We start from the raw sequence: 22,322 nt of genomic DNA, 5'->3' as shown, positions 1-22,322 counted from the left end.
AACATATATTATTGGTTTCAGAAGTATAGGTCTGTGATTCATCAGTCTTATACAATACCCAGTGCTCTTTATATCTAATGTCCTCCTTAACGTCCATCACCAAGTTACCCTCTCCCTCCACCCCCTCCCATCCAGCAATCCTGTTTGTATTTTTTTTTTTTTTTTTAATGTAAGCTCCATACCCAGTATGGAGCCCATCGCAAGGCTTGAACTCACGACCCTGAGATCAAGACCTGAGCCGAGATCAAGAGTCAGACACTTAACCAACTGAGCCCAATAGAAAATGTATATATCCGGGGCGCCTGGGTGGCTCAGTGGGTTGGGCCGCTGCCTTCGGCTCAGGTCATGATCTCGGGGTCCTGGGATCGAGTCCCGCATCGGGCTCTCTGCTCAGCAGGGAGCCTGCTTCCCTCTCTCTCTCTCTGCCTGCCTCTCCGACTACTTGTGATTTCTCTCTGTCAAATAAATAAATAAAATCTAAAAAAAAAAAAAAAGAAAAAAAGAAAATGTATATATCCTATATATCTCCAGAGAACCCTAATAATTTAGCTATGGACAATATTGCAAAGCTACATACATGGATGTGAAAGATGTTCATGACATATTTCTCACTTAAAAATGATCAGTTAGAGTATACTCTGTGTTCCATGACCCCATTTATCTAACAGCATATAAACAAAAAGCCTGGAAGGCTATACAACAAACTGTTAACAAAGAGTCTCTCTAGGGAGTGGTATTAGGGAGGACTTTCGCTTTCTCATTATTTGAAATTTTTTTCCCCACAAAGGTCAAGTATTTCTGGGAAAAACAGTATTTCCATTCTTTTTTTTTTTTAAAGATTTTTTTTTTTTTTTTTTTTTTATTTGTCATAGAGAGAGAAGCGAGAGCAAGCACAGGCAGACAGAGTGGCAGGCAGAGGCAGAGGGAGAAGCAGGCTCCCTGCCAAGCAAGGAGCCCGATGTGGGACTCGATCCCAGGACGCTGGGATCATGACCTGAGCCGAAGGCAGCTGCTTAACCAACTGAGCCACCCAGGCGTCCCAGTATTTCCATTCTTGAAAAGAAATTTAAAAGTCAGTAAAATCAAATTTCACACCAAGATGGGTGTGAGCAGCATGGAAATCAGCAATTGCTTCATGAACATGGAAACACAAAACGTGAAATGGCAGCATTCTCTCCTCCCCACCCCTCTCTTCTCCAGTGCACTCTTCATTTTATTTAATTTATTTTTAGTTTCCTGAGAAGAGCTGGAGATGGTATGCTTGGTTGCTCTTCTTTTCCCTTGGCTCTGAGAGTTTATCCATGCCAAGTGGACCGTAAGTGACTAAAAAAAATCAACTGCACATCAGAAAACTCAAGGGCCAGATGGAAGCTTTGGGACAGTCTAGTTCAGTGACTTAAAAAAAAAAAAAGTTTTTTTTTCCCCCTTTGAATAACCAAGCTCAACAGTGGGAGGAGAGCAGAAACCAGAATTTTTGCTCTCTGAGAACGTGGTTTGAAAGACACTCATCGAATCAAACCCTATCATTTTCCAGAAAGGTCTCAGACTTTCTGCTCTTGGCCAGCTATATCACATGTTCCTAAGCCTACACAGGTGACTTGGATTGCATCTTCTCTGGACTTTCACAGGCTGAGCACTTCCTGAATTAGGCAAACAGTACATGTTGCGACTGGGGAAGGTTGCTGCCTCCTATGCAGGTGAGAGATGCCCCATTTTCTCTTTCCTAGCAGCCCAAGGCCCTTTTCTTTTTTAGGATTATTAAAACTGGCCCCCCATTCTCCCTAGGGTCCAGAGTGTTATAGGAGTTTCTGCTCCCAGGAGTGGGTCTGGGACAAGGAACATAAATAAAAAAGAGGAAGTGAGGAAAAGAACTCAGTGACAAGGCAAGGAGCCTTTGTTAAACTCACAGAATTAGGGTTGGGATTAGGTCTGAAATCTAGGATTAATTTTTACAGATAATGTTAGGATTAGAATGAAGATGGGGGCTAGATTTTGGATTGGGCATTGGGACTAATACCAGGGTAGAATGAATTATAATGGTGGAAGGGTTTGAACTGGGAGTTAGAGCTGTGGGTTAAGAATTAGAATCTGAGTTGGAAGACCAACTGCTCCCTCTCAAGTCTCTACAGGTGTTTCCATTTTGGCCATCTCTTGCAGGGATAGGGTCTTTGGACTCAGTAGTGCTAACAAAGCAGCCTTGTGAGCCCTTGCCCTTGAGCCACACCTGGCTATTTCCCACACAACCTAATAATTTAGTTGCTACTTCAAGAGCTCTGGCTGCCAAAGCATTAATATTATTCTTTATTAGACCCTACTGAGCACATAGATGGCTCCTTTTAGGCCAACGGTGATTGCAAACTACCCCCAAGAGTCACATCACAGGTTCATCTGGATCATAATCTACACCAGGAAATCGTCAAGACAATTATCACAAAAGTACTTCTGCCAATTACCCCCACACTTTGGTCCCCTAATTTGATGATGCCCTGAAATTTTATGTCCTCTCTGAGCTTTTAGCCAACTAAGTAGGCAGGTTATAGGACCTGGTTCAAGGGCTCTTCTGATAGAAACCTTGGGAACAAAGAGTGAAAAGTTTGGCTAGGAACATCCTAAGAGAAAGCAGATGAAAACTAGGTCTCATTTTATACAGCTCAGTGAAAAGGCTCACAGTGAGTTTCAGTGTCTTCTAGGGAAGGTGAGCGTGATAGACTATTCCCCAGGATATCCTCAATAGCGTGCCAATTCATATGTGGGAAATTGTTTTCATTCGACTAATATTTATTGTCTACCAAATGTGTCCTGAACATTATATGTGGGCATTGTTTGTGGTGAGCAAAACAGATGTGATCTTTGGAGAGAAAACACACAAATAAGTATTTAATTATAAACAGTGATAGGTTCTACAAAGGAAGATAAAACGGGGCAACATAATCTTAATCGGGCCTGGGGATCAGTGAAAGCTTTTTTGAGGGAATGCCATTTAATTTTAGGTGTGAAATAGTTTAAGTAGGAATTAGTTTGTTGGAAAATTCTTGAACATCTCCACTGTTCTTTATGCGTTTTGATTTTTAGGTTGCAATTGATTCCTTCATTGGTCTCTGGTAGATACCTTTTGGAATCTTTGCCAAGAACATTCCTGACCTTCTTTGAGAGCCACAGGCTACAAGGATGGGCCTCTGGCAGTCCTGTATGTGTTACAAAACAAAGAACCTTGACAGGCTCAAAGCAACTTTATGAAGAATAGGCAACCTGACATAAATTTGACCAGGCAGGTTCTTTCCCCCGAAAACTGGGATTCATAGATAGCTGATTAAATTCTGCTGGTTCTTGAAGTGAGGCAAGGCAAGTGAGGACAGTCATGTTCCACTGTGTTCCCAGAGAAGCAAGGAAAGCAGGTCTGCAGAGTAAGATGGAAGAACATGTGACCAGAGAGAAAGAGATAATGAGGGACTAGCTACTTGGTTTCTGTTAGTCTTGTAGACCCCTCTTCCAGTCTTTCAGGAGATTTTTTTGCTCTCTGTGTCCTTGGGTTCTTTAAGATTGTTTTCTTCCATAAATTATTAATGAATTCATTAATTTTGGTGTGAAATTTCAGTGGTTTCTGTTTCTTGCACATGAAAGAGGCTTGTCTCAGAGTGGCTTCTTATCAGATGAGCTCTTCCATGCAGCAAACATGGATTGAGTTAGCTTCAGTCTCACAGAGACTTGTGGATCCCACAGGTACATAGATAATGAACAAATATAGTGGCATATATGGAAATAAAATAGCATTCGGTAATACAATTAATCTAGGTACTACCCTCTGAAGGGTCTTATATTCCCGCTGGGTCAAGGGTATTCAGCAGCTCTTTCTAAGAGCCAAACCTTTTGGAGCTAGGTTTTGTGACAAGAGACAAGCATGTATATTTCTTGGTCCTATAATGGAGATTATGTGGGCAAAGGAAGGAAGGAAGGAGGGACCAGTTCTGCTTTGTCAGAATATGGAAGGCACTGAAGAGATACCGTATGCCTGAACCAGCAGTAGGAGTGTCCTAGGCAAGAGAGCAGTGGGGCAGAGGGAAATAGGAGGGACACGGTCTTAGAAAATTTTGTGCACATACTGGGTACTTGGTAGATGCTTGTTAAAAATGAATAACTGGGAAACGGGTAGGCAAGCAGTTTGTAAGATGACAGTCACAGTCACAGTTTATACTAAATTTTCCTTTTGGTTTTAGGGTTTCCTTTTCCACATATAAAAGATCATCAAGACGCCAAGAGAGAGTCCCACTTAATCTTGGTCTGTTAAACTCAAAGGCTGTAAGTCTTTCATGAATGTGGCAATTTTATGTTCGCTGAAGTGAAGATTTAAGGGCAATAGGAGTCTAGTGAAAGCTAGGTGTGCTGTATGGTCTCATCCATTCTATGGACTTTTGACAGAAATATTTATTGAAGGCTTTGAAAGTCCACAAAGTTGAAACTCAGTTGAAAGCTGAGTTTCAACCAGCACTCTCATTTGAGAGTGCGTTAGTTGTAAATGACTTGACTTTTGCAATCACTGTTTTTATCAACAGCATCTTTAAGAGGATGCTAAGCAAAATGTGATCTTTGCTCTTTAGAGGCCAAAAGAAGTGTCATAAATGTTAACAAATCCACCAATCAAGCACAAATATAATGGTGGATACAAATAAAATAGCAACATTTGGTAATAATACTAATCTAGGTAATACCCTCTGAAGGTCTCATATTCCCACCAAGTTGAGGGTACACAGCCTCTTTTTCTAAGGGCCAGGAAGTCTTCCTGCAAATAGCAGGGACCTAGAATTTCGCCCACAGGGTCTCAGCTGTGGGTCACCTCTTCAGAAGATATGGTGCAAGTTTCCTCCGCTGTGACATTTGTCACCAACAATCGCACTCCGCTCACGATTAGCTGGAACTCAGAATGAGCTCAAGATAAAAAACATGGAGTGTTAAAGTCTTTTATTTAGTGGCTCAAACTTCTTTGGTTACATCAGTTTTCGGCCATAGCACCCTTCCAAAAACAAAACAGGTCCACTCTAGAAAAACAGAGGTTTTCCTAGCCGAGTAATAGGGAGTGCACTTGCGTCTGAGGCGGGGGGCACCTATGAGGGAGGAGGGGCGCGGAACTTGACTGAGACATTACCCTCCCTCCCTTCCTGGTGCGGGGGTGGAGAGGGACATTTCCCATAAGTTCGTTTCTGCCAAGGGGAGAGCTGTTCTCCGGGTGGAACTTGAAGGCTGGGTCGGGTGTGGGGGGATTGTGAAAAGACAGTTCTCGGGGATTGGCAGTTAGTGGAGAAATGGTCTCGGGCATCGCCCAGAACCCGCAGCAGCCAGTTCCAGAACGTCCCCGCAGATGAAGACCCCCGCAGCCCCGGGAAAAGCGAGACCCACTTCCGGGTTTGGAAGCACTCCCTCCTAGCCCCTCCCAGTACCCGGTTACGGGGTCTCCGGGCGCATGCGCAGCGCTCGTCCGCCGCTCTGGGACTGGCCCGACTTACCCTAAACAACTATTCTGCTCCTCCCCCTCCCGCTTGGGGCGTACCATTCGCGTTTGGGGGGAGGTAACGCGCCCCAGAGTACTCAGAAGCCTGCTCCTCTTCCTCAGACGGGGGAAGGTAAGTTTGCCTCAGATTTCAAAAGTTCCAAGAATACGAGAGCCTCAGAGGCCTGTCGCTGAGTGATAACCCAACGCTCTCGGCTCTGCCCACAGTCCAGTACTCTTCCTTTGAGGCGCTGAACAAAGTGGCACGCCCGGATCCCAGCTGATCAGCTGCGGGCTTTGGCGGCGGCTCCCCCGGGCGAGACCATTGTGACTCCTTAGAAGGGGTGTCTGAGGAGGGAGGGGGCGGAGCGGCCATTGTCCGGTCAGCGCAGCCTACGGGGGAGGGGAGAGTGACAGAGCGAGCGGGGCCCGGGGCTTCACAGCGGCCGCTGCTACGCCAGAGCCGGCGGGGGCCTCAGGTCCGTCCCAGCGCCGCCGCTCGGGACATCGCTCTGGCTGCGAGCGGCGGTGGGAGCTGCCGAGGGCGCCGGGTCTTCCTTCCTCCCCGCGATCCTCGGCTCACCCGTACGCCCCTCCTCCTCAGCTCCCCTCCCTCTCCTCTCCGCGCCTCCCCCGACCCCCCCGTTTCTGCAGGCTGAGTGGTGCGGCCCGCCTCCAGCTGACCGGCCTGGAATCCCGGCTCGGAGCCCCGGACTCGCGCCCGCCCGCGCTCCCGCTCCCTCCCCCTCCCCCCGCCCCGAGCCCCCCGACGCCGCCGTCGTCGCCGCCGCCGCCTCCTTCGAGCGGGGCCCAGGCCCAGCCGCCGCCACCGCAGCCGCCGCGGAGCTCCGCCGCCGCCGAGCACCATGGGAGACGCCGGGAGCGAGCGCAGCAAAGCGCCCAGCCTGCCGCCTCGCTGTCCCTGCGGCTTCTGGGGGTAAGTGTCCGGCCGGGTGGGGGCGGGGGCGGGGGCCCGGGGCGCGGACGCGGGGGCCGCCCGGACAGGCCTCGGGGCCGCGGGAGGCCGGAACCCTGGGGGCTGGGCCCTAGCCGGGCCTACTGGGAGCGGGCCGGGGCCGCGTCTCGGGGAGGGGCGCTGGGTGGGGAGCTGGAGGTGGGCAGAAAAGGCCCTGCCCGGTTGCAGTGCCACCCTCTGGGACTCTCATGCCTGAGGTTTGGGCCAGCGGGGACCAACCTGGCTACGGGTGAGGGGGGCAGGGCAGCAGGGAGGGATGAGGGGGCGGTGTTGGCACCTCCGGGTGGAGCTGGGGTGCCCCTTTCCCTTGGCCTATAGAGGCCAGCCCTCCCTCCCCGGTTTGGTATGAGTTGGTGCCCAGGCACCAGAAGGGTATTTCCTCTGACTTTTTCCCCCCCCCCCCCCCCCCCCGGTCCCCCAGAGACTTGCATCATCACTTCCTAAATTATATCCCAGTGCCCTATTTGCTTTTAGGAAGCTGTTCACACGTCACCCATTTTTAAAAATCCAACCCGGAATTCAGACTGGGGTAAAGTTATGACTGTGGAGGTCTCACCTTTATTTAAAACACGTTTCAGAAGATCTGTAAAATGTTTTTGACTAAAAAAAAGATAAAACTCAAGTCAGCCTGGCTTGGGAACGTGAGAGCCAGTTTGCTCACTTGGTTCAAATTCCTTTCTCTCCCCCCTCCTTTTTTTAAATGATAAAAATATTCACATTGGCCAGCCTGCATTATTATTTGGCCATCCTGTGTTAGAGTGAAAAAATATGAGGTGGGAAATCAACTTTTCCACATATAGCTAGATTTTAAATTCTCCTTGTAACGCTTCGAATTTGGTGAATTACTACCCCTCTTACCTAACAGGTGCCTCCATCCTGTCTTATGATTCTAATTGTATTGTAAGGAAACTGGAGACTGAAGGGTTTTTGTGATTGAGCCCTTTTTTTCTTTTCTTCTTTTTTAAAATTTTCCTAGGACCTAGTATATTTCAAGGTGTATAGAGACAGTTAGGAAATGTTTATATTTCTGGTGAGAACGTCTTGGGAAGGTGTATTTAAGTATTTTATTTTTTCTACCTCCCATATGTTAGGAATGGTTGAGGTACAGATTACGTCTGATTTTGGGGGAGTGCAGAGAAAGATTAGAAAGTGGATCTTAATGTAGTTTTCTGTGGAATTTGTCAGATTCAAAGTTTGCAACAAAGAGATTCTCATTTTCTCATCTTTGCCTTTTCTTAAAAAATTCCTGGTGGAAAGATGTTAGCCAAAGATAAGTTATGATATTACCAAAAGTTCTGAAGATGTGAAAATATTTTAGGTTTTATAGTCTTCCTAATAATTAGGTTGTCTGCTGAGGGTTTTCATAGGCTATCTAATTCCCAGAAATCTTAGGACGTAGAGCTATTATCTCTTTATAGATGTGGAAGTTGAGGCTTAAGAGGGTGTATAACTTGCCCCTTGCTTACAGGGAGTTTAGGGTGGAGCTGGGGAGTTCTTGAGAGCGCTTACTACCATCACGATTATGACATCAATCTGCTGCCTTGGAAAAATCTGGTGTCACAAGCCTCTGATTGTAACTCCTAAGACATTGGCTCAAAGAAAGTAGCTGCCAATGGCAACTAATGCCCAGGATGTATCAGAGGCTTGTTTCCTGGCAACATGTTTATGTCCTTGGGACCATTATCATGAGTGGAACCCTTATTGAAAGACTCAAAGCAAGATGTAGAAACTAAGGAAATGGAATATCCTTTTACTTTTAGCCAGCAGAGTTCTGAATAATGCCTAGAAAGTTTTATAGTTGCAGGGAGGAATGGTTAAACTGATAACCATATCTGACCTATAAGCAGTCAGGCCTGCTTTTTTCTTTCAGTTTGGCCCTTTTTACGAACTGCAGTTTGACTAACAGCAGTTGTGAGCACAAAACTACTATTTTTATGTTGAAAAGGGTTCTTTTTTAATGTGTAATGAATGCTTTAAACTTTTCTGAAGGAGTTTGTATGTAGCTGTGTAGTTTGCATTATATACCAAAGTGTAATGATACTGGTGCCTAGTTTCATCACAATTGGCTTTGAACAAACATGTGTCCCTTATTGTATGGGTCGCATTCATACTATGTTCATTAAACTTGATTACATTCAACAGATAATTGAGTGTCTCTGATATAATGGTGGACAAGGGGGCACTGGCTCCATCCTCTGGGGGCAGAGGCATACTGAAGTAAAGGGATAGAATAAAGTACATTAGGATTGGTATAGGGTGCGCTGGGAGGGGTACTTACCCTTCTTGAGGTGGAGATAATGGAAGGTAGCCTGAAGGGCGGGTAGCCTGAAGGGAGTGACACCACCTAGGCCTGTAGGGAAGGGTAAGAGCATGGAGATAGAGGAGTTTAGGCCTGGATGTGAGGGAGCGCCCTCCACATTTGAGGAACCAAAAGTTCATTGGGGTTGATTGATAGACTGTGAGGGGGGATCCACTAGATATGGTGAGAATAATTGGTGATATAGGACTCTTTAGATAATGCCTAGGTCTTTGGACTTTTATCTTGAGTTCATTAAGGAACTGTGGAAGAACCTTGAGTGACATGATTTTCTTTAATGTGAAAGATTGGATGATGTTGAGAGTGACCTGGGTGTGTGGGTATGATTGTGTGTATGAATGTGATATATTTTTGTTTGTGGGATGTTGCCAGAGGTATAGAAGTCTTGTCAGGAGGAGTAACCCAGAGTAGGGATGATTGTGGTAGCCAGGGAGAATGGAGAGAAGTAGGTAGCTGTGAAAGCCATTCAGGAGGTATCTTTTGCCTTTTCCTTTGATGAAAATGAAGGTGAGTGTGTTACCTGCAAAGTTTAGTCAGCATTGCATTCTGTGGAAGCCATAGGTTTATGAAGTCAGCTAGTCACGGCCCACACCCAGTCCTTTGCAGAGGCGCCTCTCAGAATGTTCTGGTGCCAGTAGACTACAGGCAGTTCCTTAGGATTGCTCTTTTCTGTAGTGAATTAGGCAGCTGGACTTAACTGTTCAGTTGGGGCACCAGTCAGTAGGGCTTGGTTAGATAGGAGAGCTGTGAGGTCTTGTGGGAATGCAATTAGAAAGTGGAATGACAGGCGAGTGTGTTGAGTGCTTGAAGTAAAGTTTCTACTTTTCCTCCTATTGGTTTATATTGCGTAATTGTGTGCAGGTAATTTAGTTCTTTTTTTAAAAAAGATTTTATTTATTTATTTGACAGAGAGAGATCATAAGTAGTAGGCAGAGAGAGAGAGGGGGGAAAGCAGGCTCCCTGCTGATCAGAGAAACCCGATGCGGGGCTCTATCCCACGACCCTGAGACCATGACCTGAGCTGAAGGCAGAGGCTTAAGCCACTGAGCCACCCAGGCGCCCCAGTAATTAAGTTAGTATTTTATAGAGACCATCTCTCCACTGGGAGAGATTTCCAAGCTGTCTTGGAAATTGTTGAAGATTTACCTCTTTATAAAAGTTGGAAGGTGTTTGCATGGTGTATACAGTGCTTTTAGAGTTAGTGATAAAATTTTTTTTTCTGAGATACGTACTTAAAACTTTTAGTGAAATGTAAGTATATTCTTGGCTCATTTTTAGGCATTTTGTAGTCATGTGAAAAACATGTTAGTTTGTATTTAGTCAACTCTTAAGTGAAATACATACTTTTTTTAGTTGGAATGTACTCATACACAAAAGCACTGTGAAACTATACAGATATAAGTGTTATTAGTGGAAGCTACATTTTAAATTGTTTAGACATTTAGAATGTACTGACACATGTAAATTCATAGGTATTTTCAAAAGTTGTTGAAAGAGACAATATTCTAAAAAAGAGGAAGAAGACTAAGACACTAATATATTAAGTATATTGCAGGGTAATAAAAAAGGATAACAAGGACAGGGAAGGATGGACTTTTTTCCCCCTAATTTTTACATATTAAGTATAAAAATCCAGTTGATATTTTGCTTTTACAATTGGAGATAGTCTATTGTAATGTAATATGGACAATTTGGGGAGTACTGTGTCTTTCATAAATAATTTTGAAGTACAGTATACATAAATGTTCAGTCTCATATTTAGGGAATAATGGAATATTTAAATATGGAGTTTATTTGGTAAACCACTCATTGTGGTTTTTCCAATGTTTTTGGTTTTTTATTGTTTTTGATAAAAAATAAGCTCTTAATCATGTCATAAAATAAATATTAGATGGATACATTTTCTTTAGGGAAATAGCAGTTTTTTTGTGATCTATTCTGTTGAAGTGTTTTATTCACCAGATCTGCTAGATAATGTATTTGAAATAAAATGGGGTTATGAAGAGATCAGGAGTCATCTCACAAGCTGTATTCCATTCCTGAAGAGGTAACTAGGAGAAAGTTGATTGAAAATACAAGATGATTTGTTTTACTCCATTTTACTTTTGGGAATCACAAGGTATTAACTAGTTAGCTTGGGGCGCCTGGGTGGATCAGTGGGTTAAGGCCTCTGCTTTAGGCTTGGGTCATGATCTCGGGGTCCTGGAATCGAGCCCCGCATCAGGCTTTCTGCTCAATGGGGAGCCTGCTTCCTACTCTCTCTCTCTCTGCCTGCCTCTTTGCCTGCTTGTGATTTCTGTCAAATAAATAAATAAAATTCAAAAAACAACAACAATTATTTAACTAGTTAGCTTATATAGAATATTTGTCCCCCCCCCTTCATTTTTCTTCCTCTGAGCCCATGCCTTGGGAGTTGATGTAGAATTCTGTTTCTGTCACCCTGTGAGTCATCTGGCTAGTGTGTTTGGCTCAGAACAGTGTGTGGCCCTGGATTCTTCAGTCTCAGGCTCCCAATTAGAACATGTTGCCACACTTCAGCCAGCTTAACCTGGGCTTTCAAGTTCAGGTGAACACAGCATGAATTACTAGTTAATCAGTAGAATGTTTATTTCAGTGATGTCACTAATTATCCCTTCATTATAAAGTCCCCTTAAACATTCTCTTAAAAATAAAACAGCTCATTTGTGCAGTTTTACTTTGCATCCTTGAGTATTGAACACACCTGAGGATGTGACATGATGTAATGAAGTATTCAGGGTTGGTAGGTTTATCTGCTTGCCCTGTTTTCCTGATTACATTTGGGTATTCAGAAAACATAAAATTTGTCCCTTTGATGTGATGGAACACAGAGAGAGAATTTTTTTTTTTAAATTTTAAAGAAAACATGGCCTCTGTTTAGACTGTTTTGAGGCAACAGCTTTTTAGAGTTAGATTCTGTTAACTCATAGGACATAGAGATCTTTTAGTATTATCCTTTCCTCCCATGTACTGTCGTCCTGCCTAAAAAAGAGAACTCAGTACTTTTAAGTCCTACTGAAAAGTTTGGCTAATAATCTCTTTTTAATCCTTAATGTTATCAAAGTTAACAATAGTTCTCATAGACTAATCTTTTTCTAGGTGGGGAAATCAGAGGATTAAGAATTGTTTTTTTAAAAAAAGATATATTTAATTTAGGAAGAGAGAGAGAGCGTGCTAGAGTGAGCACATGAGCAAGAGCTGGAGCAGGAGCATGACTGGGAGGGGTAGAGGGAGAGGGAGAAAATTTCAAGCCGACTGTGCTCAGAGTGGAGTCTGATATAGGGCTGGGTCTCCTGACTCTGACATCCCAGACTGGAGCCAAAACCAAGAGTAGGACACTTTCTTAATTGACTGCAACACCTAGGTGCCCCAGGCTAAGAATCTTTTGAAATGAATAAAGTCCTTAAAAAAAGAACCCAGCATGTTAAATATTATTTACTGATAACAGAGTACTAAGACTGTGAGAACTAATAATTTGGATTTTTATTACATCATAAAGAGGTTATGTATTTGCAAACTGATACAGAATTCCAGAATTCAGGGCACCTGGGTGGCTCAGTGGGTTAAAGCCTCTGCCTTCGGCTCAGGTCATGATCCCAGGGTCCTGGGATTGAGCCCCACATTGGGTTCTCTGCTCCGCAGGGAGCCTGCTTTGCCCTCTCTCTCTGCCTACTTGTGATCTCTGTCAAATAAATAAATAAAATCTTTAAAAAAAAAATTTCAGAATCCATTTATAATCATCATAAAGATTGAGCTTAAAATTTTTTTTTCTTTTTGAAGAAATCTCAACAAAGCCATGTAGGAAGTGACTGGTCACAACCCAACACTTGTATAATTTTAATAAGCCACTTGAAAAATCGTCCAGACTCAGGCTTGTTGGGTGTGTGGAACTTGTATTAGAGGAGTTTGTAAAAGAGCGACTTCATTCCATTTGGATGGATGATACTGTTGTTACTCAGTTCTGCTAGGGGCTTTGAGAAACAGGCTGATGCTGCTCTGGACTAGGGCCCTATATCACCAGATTAGGTTGCCGAATGAGGTATTTTGGACATAGAAAAGAAATTTACTGTATGTGTTAAATGTAGAAGAGAGTTTAAGCAACCTTGTTTTAAAAACCAGAATCTAAGAACATATTCTAGAATTGTTCTGAGCATTATGGTAGCCTCTGGCTACATATAGAAACTTATAATTCATAGTAATTAAAGTTAAGTAAAATAAAAAATTCAGTTCTTCAGTTATACTAGCTATATTTTAAGTATTCACTAGCTCAGTAGATACTCTATTGGGGAACACCGATGTAGAAGACTTCATCCTTCCAGAAAGTTCTTTTGGACAGTGCTGTTCTAGAACATTGACCTGATAGACAACCAGGATTTATAAGCCTTTTTTTTTCTCTCTTCAGTTTTTTTGAGATGTAATTGACATGCAAGCCTATTTTTTTGTGCGTTCTTCAGGCCCCCATTTTCTTGTCTTTTGAAAATGAGGGACTTGCTAATTTAGCTCTAAGTTTCTTTCCAGTTCTAACATTTTATTTCCATTGGGGGAAGAAATGCTATTGTTAATTCAGATTACTGGTAAGTGTTCCTTTAATCAGATTTGGGAATTAAAATGTTAGTACAAGGGACGCCTGGGGTGGCTGAGTTGGTTGAGCGGCTGCCTTTGGCTTGGGTCATGGTCCCAGCCTCCTGGGATCAAGTCCGGCTCCTTGCTCTGCCTCTAGGCTGCCACTCTGTCTGCCTGTGCTTACGCTCTGTGTCTCTCTGTCTAACAAATAAATAAAATCTTAAAAAAAAAATGTTAGTACAAGTTAGTCCATAATTTGAACTTTTTTTTTCTTGTTAGCTTTTAAGTCAATCATCTTTGCTCTTTTCTTAGTGCTCTTAAACTGGCAACCTCAGAGGCTTATACAAGGAGGTATTGGACTAATTTTCTCTATAGTGAGAGAATTTTTGAAGGTTTTCACCTTTGGACTATGACTTTTGTGAAGGAATAATATTTGTTTATTAAATATTAAAATTAAATATTAAAATTTTTGTTTATTAAAATATTTGTTTAATATTTACAAATGTAAATCTGATATCCTAGCTTTTGATATGTGATTGGGGATAAGTGCGTTGGACTTTCTGATAAATTGAAGTTCCCAGGTACAGAAGAAGGTGGAATGTCTTGAAATACCAGTGGGCAGAAGCACTGTGATACTCCAGGCTGAGGGAATGATACAAGTTGTATGAAAATGCCATGTCATCCTTGAGGCCAGGGAACATAGCTGCAAACAGGACATCTGGAGTTGTGGCTGCAGCTGTTGACTAGAGGAAGGAAGACTACAGTAGGAAGAAGGTGCAGTACTAGCTAATTGCATCTGTTCATTCAGCTGTACCAGATGTCCTGTATCGTAGGCAGGTGTGATTAGAGCAGAAGAATGTCCTGGCAGCTTGCTATCACTCTGGCTGTGGGTGGTTGGTGGGAGGGAAGGGAGCAGACCACACTACAGCATTTGGTGTTTCTGATTTGCAGACAGGCTCTATTTAGCCTCAGTGCTGTCTCATCAGTGACCTGGCAAAGACTGAGGGTGGTGATGTATTTGGGACCTTTTGGGGAGTGCCTTTTCTCATTTCTTCTGCTAAAGTGGAATGGTGTGGAGTAACAGCTGTTGATGTCTTATCTGTTTCTTGGACTTTTATGCACTGGTGAGTTGAAGTGCATTTATATAAATTAATCAGACTCTCAGCTACACTTCTGGAAGGAGAAGTATTCTGACCATTCAAAAGTATCACAGATAGGCTTCCCACAGTCAGTTTCTTGTCCCAGGCATTTTATTTTCTCTTGTATCCTTATGTTGGTAGAATTTCTGAACACAGTGTGAGGTTCTGTAATTATGGTAGCTAGCTGGAAGTGTGGGGGCAGGAATTTGGAGAACATAGATTGGGTGGAGGGCTTTTCTGAGCATGTCTGTGCTTGCTTTTTTTTTTTTTTTTTAAAGATTTTTATTTATTTATTTGAGAGAGATCACAAGTAGACAGAGAGGCAGGCAGAGAGAGAGAGAGAAGGAAGCAGTTTCCCCGCTGAGCATAGAGCCCGATGCGGGACTCTATCCCAGGACCGAGATCATGCCAAAGGCAGCAGCTCAACCCACTGGGCCACCCAGGCACCTGCATGTCCATGCTTTCAAAGTCTTCCTATTTCAGGTCACTGTTTTTCAATTTTCAACCCTTTCTAGGGTGCCATATGTGAATAGATGTGGTGGCAAGTTACTGCTGGGAAGAATTTTTTTTAATGTAATGAATGGGATACAAAATAGATTAAATAATAAAATTATTTTGAAACTCTCGAGAAGTATATTAACCAGCAAAATAAAATAAAAAATAAACTGGAGGTGGGAGAAGGTATGATATATTTCAGTGTGAGTTGTTCAAGATTTGTGATTTCTAGGTTTTTGCGCTTGGGGAGGCATGGGTGGTATTATTCGTTTTCTTCTTCAGTTGCCACTGAAATCCAGAAAACCAGGTTTTTCAAGTCTGTGTGTGTTTGCATGAAACTTTGCATGTGTACATAAAATCTTCACAGTATATGACTTCAGATGGTTTTATGAAGTTTGTCTTTCTCTTAATATAACACAGAGCTGTGCTATTCACCTTTAAAAATAAAGGAGTGTTCTTGATGTTGAGCTATAGAAATGTTCACTTAGGGGAATTTTGTTTCATTTGTTGCTTGGGGGCTCTCTCCCTGTCATCCATGTCACACTCCCACTCCTCCTACTGCCAGCGAGAGGTCCTCAAACCATGCATTTTATTTGTAAGGCTAATCTTTTTTCTTCAGTGCATATTGGGTACAATCTAATCAAGGAACAGTTGCTGTGACTTAAATGATAAAAGATAAATTTTCTTTTTTAAAGATTTTATTTATTTATTTGACAGACAGAGATTACAAGTAGGCAAGAGAGGCAGGCAGAGAGAGAGAGGAGGAAGCAGGCTTTCCGTGGAGCAGAGAGCCCAATATGGGGCTCGATCATAGGACCCCGCGATCATGACCTGAGCTGAAAGCAGAGGCTTTAACCCACTGAGCCACCCAGGCGCCCCGATAAAAGATAAATCTTGAGTAAAAGTATGGAGATTATATGGTGTATACTTGGGTGTCTCTACAGGTTTATAATCTCAGTATCAGTGTGGATTAGTTTAGAAAATGATAGCCACAGTAAAACCTGTTCTGTGGAAGTGTATGTCCCTAAACACTCCATTTTGTTACCGTTGGTTTTAAACTGTCTAGTGACTAGGTAGGTATTGTGATTTCTTAGTTGAAAGCACCCTGGGTTTACCTGAATAGTTTTCACTACTTATATTTGGTTGGAGTTAGGGACTAGGAAGAATGGGCTCTGTTGGTTTTGTGTTTAAATGTGGGGTGCAGTAAAAGTCACCGGACAGGTCTATATCAACTAGATCTGAGGTTGAGTTGGAAGAGGAAGGGCACAGAAGGTGGTCAAGAAGAAGACTGGGTTGTGCGAGGGATGAAGATAGGGAAATATGGATTGAAGTGGAGCCGTGGTAATTAGGGATGAAGATGCTTTGTGGTCACTACTTTCTAATCAAAATATGAGAGGTAGCTACATTTGTAAGGGCTAGAGAAACTAATGTGAACAGGTGGTGGGTGGGATTAAAGAAAACATGCTGTCTTCCCTTGAAGTGCAGGGTGTGAGTCCCCTGGGGTCTTGCAGGGAAGTGCTAAAGATCATAGAATAGGAGCTGTGGTGCACATTCCAAGCTAAAGTTTAGTAGAAATGCAGCAGCTTTCAGCAAATTGGTGTTCCATCTGTTACAACCCTATGGGTTCTTTCTTTTTCTAAGCTCAAAGATACCTTTTTAGCAAGGTAAAGGATGGTGCTTCATGGTGTCTCTTTGTAGCAGGCTGTGGATGGAGACTTATCTACCTTCTTTCTTTTATAGGTATTGCCACAACCAACTCCATTCTGTGAGATGGATTTTTCTTTCTCCTTTTCAATCTCTGCGTCTAGTGGGGGAATTCAGTAAAGTTTCACCCATTTTTACTTGCTGTTCACTAGCTTTACTTGCTGTTCTTGGTAAAACAACTCTCATAAGCCTTTCTCTTTTTTTTTTTTTTTTAAAGAATTTTATTTATTTGACAGAGATCACAAGTAGGCAGAGAAGCAGTCAGAGAGAGAGGAGGAAGCAGGCTCCCCGCTGAGTAGAGAGCCTGATGTGGGGCTCTATCTCAGGACCCTGGGATCATGACCTGAGCTGAAGGCAGAGGCTTTAACCCACTGAGCCACCCAGGTGCCCCAAGCCTTTCTCTTTTGAACGATTGTGCAACTAGTACAGGGGAGGTTACATTAAATGTTAAAGAATTTAATAGTAGTGCTGCCTGGGGAATAAGCCCTTTCTCATTTGCTGAGGGGTTAATGAAAAGTCCCCTTTCATCCAATCCAGGCTCTTCCCAAGGGCATGCTGACCTCTTAGCCACAGAAAACCAGCTGAGTTCAGTGTCTATGCATGGGCTTTGGAATTGGAATCCTGAGTTTAAAAATTTACTTTGAAACTTTGTGCTTGACTTTGGGTAGTTTACCTCTCTGCATCTTTATCTTTAAAATAATAATAAAATAGAATATTTTAGAATTGCTTTGAGGTTTAGTGGGCTCTAATGCCTGTCAAGCCTTTGGTTCAGTGCCTGACCATGGTAGTTAAATTTATTAAAGGCCAACTTCCCAGCCTTGAATGAGGAACATTGGTGGTAGATTAATAGATGCAGAACTGTCAGCTGGGCAGTTTGCACTAATGGTAGTCTCCAGGTCAGTGCCACCTACTTAGTTGATGAGGTTTCTGACCAGCCTTTGTCCAGTTTGGCTTTTTTCAAAGACAGGATCTTGTTCAGTAAGCATTTATTGAGAATTCTCTTGTGGTCTTAAGCTCTGCTAGGCACGATATACCCTGCTCTGGCTTCTGCCCTAGGAAAGCTTACAGTCTAGAAGGGGAGGCAGACGAATAAACTGACCAAACACCATGAGGAAAGTGCTTTGGGGGGGATCATCACAAAACATGTCGGCACAGACAAGACATCTTACTGAGAGACTGGGGGTGGAGGATGGCCAGGAGGGCTTCTCTGAGGAGACGGTGCTCTTGAGCTTGCACAGAGGCAGAGAGGAGTGAGAAGGCATGGTGAATTTGAAGAATTGCAGATACAGCTCAGTGTATTAGCAGCAGTGTAGGGGCAAGATGAAGCTGAGGGGAGGAGCAGGGGTCAGTTATGAGCAACTTGATTGCCATGCTGTTGGGTTTAGATTTATCCAGTTAGATCATTTAAACCTTTCGAGCCATGGATCCGTGTGACAGTTTGATGAAGACCATGGACCACTTCTCAGGAATAATGCATAAAATAAAACACCAGAGATTATGAAGGAAACCACTTACATCTAAAAATACTTCTGCCTGTAGACTGTGGGGTTTGTGGACTCAAGGTGAAGAAACTGAGTGAATGCTGTAGTAGGAAAGCTAAGAATGAATATAGGTTAAAATCTGGGTATTCTAGTCCATTCAGGCTGTTATAACAAAATACCACAGACTGGGTGGCTTATGAACAGCAAAAATTTATTTCTTATAGTTTTGGAGGCTGGAAATCCTAGATAAAGGCACTGGCAGAATCCATGAGTCTGGTGAGAGTCTGCTTCCTCAGTGATGATGCTATGTTCTCACTGTAACCTCATGTGGTGGAAGGGATATGGGATTTCTCCAGCCTCTTTTATAAGGGCACTAATCCCATTGATGAGGGCAGTGCCCTCATGGTCTAATCACTTCCCAAAGGTCTCAACTCCAGACACTATAATCACATTGGGCATTAGGATTCAACATGTGAATTTTGGGGGGATACAGTCATTTCAGTCCTTTGATAGCACTGAGTCAGTGAGGTCTGAAGAGAGGGCTTGACTATAAGAGCAGAGACAGATTGGGTGGGGGATGGGAAGGTGGGAAGGAGAAGAGAGGCAGCAAGATTTCTGACATGTGCAACTGGGTGAAAGATGGTGTCAGTCATATATGATGGTTATAGAAGTTCTACTTAGAAGCTGGCTAGGGATTTGAAAGGTGGTTTGTGAATGCATTTATTCGTAAATTGAAAGTGAAATAGTAGATACAATGATTAATGCCATTTGTCAGTGATGTGCGGAGTTTTATTTGCTATACAAAAGTTTATACTTTGGAATTTCTTAAGTTGAAGTGATTCTGTCTGGAAGATGAGTGACTTGTGGGGAAGAGAAGATTTATTTTATTTTATTTTTATTTTTATTTTTTAAAGATCTTACTTACTTATTTTGACAGACAGAGATTACAAGTAGGCCCAGAGGCAGACCGAGAGAGGGGGGGAGCAGGCTCCCTGCTGAGCAGAGAGCCCGATGTCGGGCTCGATCCCAGGACCCAGGGATCATGACCTGAGCTGAAGGCAGAAGCTTTAACCCACTGAGCCACCCAGGTGCCCCGAGAAGATTAGTTTTAGACAGAACATTTTTTTTGGTGAATCAGATGGCATGTCAGTGTACTTTTATTATACCCTTTTTAAATGAAAACTTTTTAATTCAAGTATAATATGTATAGTGAAAATGCATACATCTAAAGTATATAGTGAAATGAATTTTCACAAAGTGAATGTACCTACAGATAACCAGCACCTATATAAAGAAATAGCATTCTTATCCCCCAAGAGGCTCCACTTGTATCTTCTCCAGTCACTGGCTCCTTCTGCTCAAGGGTAATTGCTATCCTGATTTCTAATGCCACACATTACCTTAAATTTTCTTCTTTTTCCTCTTCTTTTTTAAAAAAATTTATTTGTCAGAGAGCACGCACAAGTAGTGGGAGCAGCAGGCATAGGGAGAGGGAGAAGCAAGGCTCCCTGCTGAGCAGGGAGCCAGATGAGGGGCTTGATCCCAGGACTCTGGGATCATGGCCTGAGCTGAAGGTGTCCCAGATTTTTTTCTTGTGAAATCTTTTTCTGCTTTTTTATTGGATCAGTTTAGTTTATTGCACTCAAGTGTACACTTGGATGAGTTAAAAATACTTTTTAGAGCAATTTTAGATTCAAAGCAAAAGTGAACAGGAGGTCCAAAGAGTTACCCTAAATCCTGTTACCCCCTCTTTTGCCCCCCTTACTGTCAGCATCCCCCATGAGAATGGTACTTCTAATTGTCCATGAACCCTCATTGACACCCAGGATGTCCATAGTTTACATTAGAGTTCACTCCTGTGCATTTTGTGAGTTTTGACAAATGTACAATGACATATTTATCATGATAGTATCATACAGAATGGTTTCACTGTCCTAAAAATTCTCTGTGCTGTGCCTATTCATATCCCCACCCCCGAGCAATCACTGATATTTTTACTGTCTCCATAGTAGCCTTTTCCAGAATGTCATATGGTTGGAGTCCTACAGTATGTAGCCTTTTCAGATTGGCTTCTTATATATTGACTTAGTAATATACATTGCAGTTTACTCCATGACTTCATGGCTTGATAGTTCACTTCTTTATAGCACCAAATAATATTCCATTATTTGACCATGCCACAGTTTATTTATTCATTCACCTACTGAAGGATATCTTTTTTTTTTTTAAAGATTTTATTTATTTATTTGACAGAGAGAAATCACAAGTAGGCAGAGAGGCAGGCAGAGAGAGAGAGGAGGAAGCAGGCTCCCTGCTGAGCAGAGAGCCCGATGCAGGACTCCATCCCAGGACCCTGAGATCATGACCTGAGCCGAAGGCAGCGGCTTAACCACTGAGCCACCCAGGCGCCCCCCTACTGAAGGATATCTTGATTGCTTCCAAAACTTGGCATTTATGAATAAAGGTGCTCTTAACTTCGTATTCAGGTATTTGTGTGGATGTGGTTTTCAGCTTGGTAAATACCAAGGAATGTGATTGCTGGATTATGATGAGAGTGTGTTTAGTTTTGTAAGAAACTGCCAAACTGTTCTCCAAAGTGATTGTACCATTTTGCGTTCCCACCAGCAACAGTGAATGAGTGTTCTGTTCTTCCAAATGCTTAGCAGCATTTGGTGACGTCAGTGTTTTGAATTTTGGCCATTCTAATATATATGCAGTGGTATTTCATTTTAATTTGCAGTTCCTTAGTGATACATGATGTTGAGCATCTTTTCAGATTATTATCTGCCATCTGTACATCTTTGGTGAGGTGTCTGTTCAGGTCTTTTGGCTGTTTTTTAATTGGGTTTGTATTCTTACTGTGTTTTAAGAGTTCTTTGTGTATATTGGATAACAGTCTTATCATCAGATATGCCTTTTGGAGAAACGTTCTCCTAGTCCTTGACTTGTATTCCCATTCTGTTATTTTTATGAATTTTTATGTACAACTTTATGGTTCTTTTCACATGTATGTAAGTATATAACCATCACCTACCCAGATTGACCAATAGTACATTTCCAGCATCCCATCAGGAGTCTCCTTATTTACTATCCTAGGCGATACCCCCAACCTATTCTGACCTTTATCACCATAGATTAGTTTGCCTGCTTTTTAATTTTATGTAATGGGAATTACAGAGTAGTTCTCTTTTATATGTGACTTTTTCCCCTCAGCATTATGGCTATGAGATTCATCTACATGGATGAATGTAGATTTCACCTATATAGAGTGAGATTCTCTACATAGAGAGGTAATGATTTTTCACTGGTCTGTGGTATGCCATCATATGATAGCATAATTTATCCATTCTACTTTTTGGACCTTTTTGGTTTGGGGATATTATGAATAATGTGGCTATGAACATTTTGCTAGTGTCTTTTGGTGGACATAAGCACTCATTTCTCTTTGGGTATATACCCAGTGGTAGGACTGTTGAGTTATAAAGAGTGTGTGTGTGTGTTTGTGTGTGTGTGTGTGTGTGTAGTATATATGTTTAGATTCAGTTTTGCCAGTGTCTAGAGTGGGTTTATCCGTTTACACTTCTACCCAGTATATGAGTTCTGGTTATTCCACATCTTTGTCAGTACTTGATACTGACTGTCTTTCATTTTAGTTGTGTGCATTGTGGTTTTAATTTGCATTTCCTTGATGACTAATGAAGTTGAGCAACTTTCTTTGTTGGCGGTTTGGCTAAACTTTGTTGTGAGTTTTATTTTTTTTTTTTTTAAGATTTTATTTATTTGACAGAGATTACAAGTAGGCAGAGAGGCAGTCAGAGAGAGGAGGAAGCAGGCTCTCAGCTGAGCAGAGAGCCCGATGTGGGGCTGGGATTATGACCTGAGCTGAAGGCAGAGGCTTTAACCCACTGAGCCACCCAGGCGCCCCTGTTGTGAGGTTTTTATTCAAACCTTTTGCTTTTTTTCCTGTTGTCTTTTTTTTAGATTTATTTATTTATTTATTGACAGAGAGAGATCACAGGTAGGCAGAGAGGCAGGCAGAGAGAGAGGAGGAAGCAGGCTCCCTGCTGAGCAGAGAGCCGGATGTGGGGCTCGATCCCAGAATCCTGGGATCATGACCTGAGCTGAAGGCAGCGGCTTTAACCCACTG

The 22,322-nt window shown here is 42.6% G+C and overlaps 1 protein-coding gene across 1 annotated transcript in view; it reads left to right on the top strand.

Moving 5' to 3' along the window:
- The first annotated feature begins 6,265 nt into the window (after nucleotides 1-6,265).
- ZFAND3 (zinc finger AN1-type containing 3) overlaps nucleotides 6,266-22,322 on the top strand; it is a 335,812-nt gene continuing 319,755 nt past the window's right edge. Inside the window, exon 1 of the mRNA XM_059400549.1 lies at nucleotides 6,266-6,419. Within this exon, the coding sequence (XP_059256532.1) occupies nucleotides 6,349-6,419 (71 nt within the window). The 5' untranslated portion in view covers nucleotides 6,266-6,348. The remainder of the gene's footprint in view (nucleotides 6,420-22,322) is intronic.

The sequence above is a fragment of the Mustela nigripes genome, chromosome 5, assembly GCF_022355385.1.
Source record: "Mustela nigripes isolate SB6536 chromosome 5, MUSNIG.SB6536, whole genome shotgun sequence".
NCBI classification, from domain to species: Eukaryota; Metazoa; Chordata; class Mammalia; order Carnivora; family Mustelidae; genus Mustela; species Mustela nigripes.
Note: the sequence above shows the minus strand (reverse complement) of the source record. Positions and strands in the feature narration are given on the sequence as shown.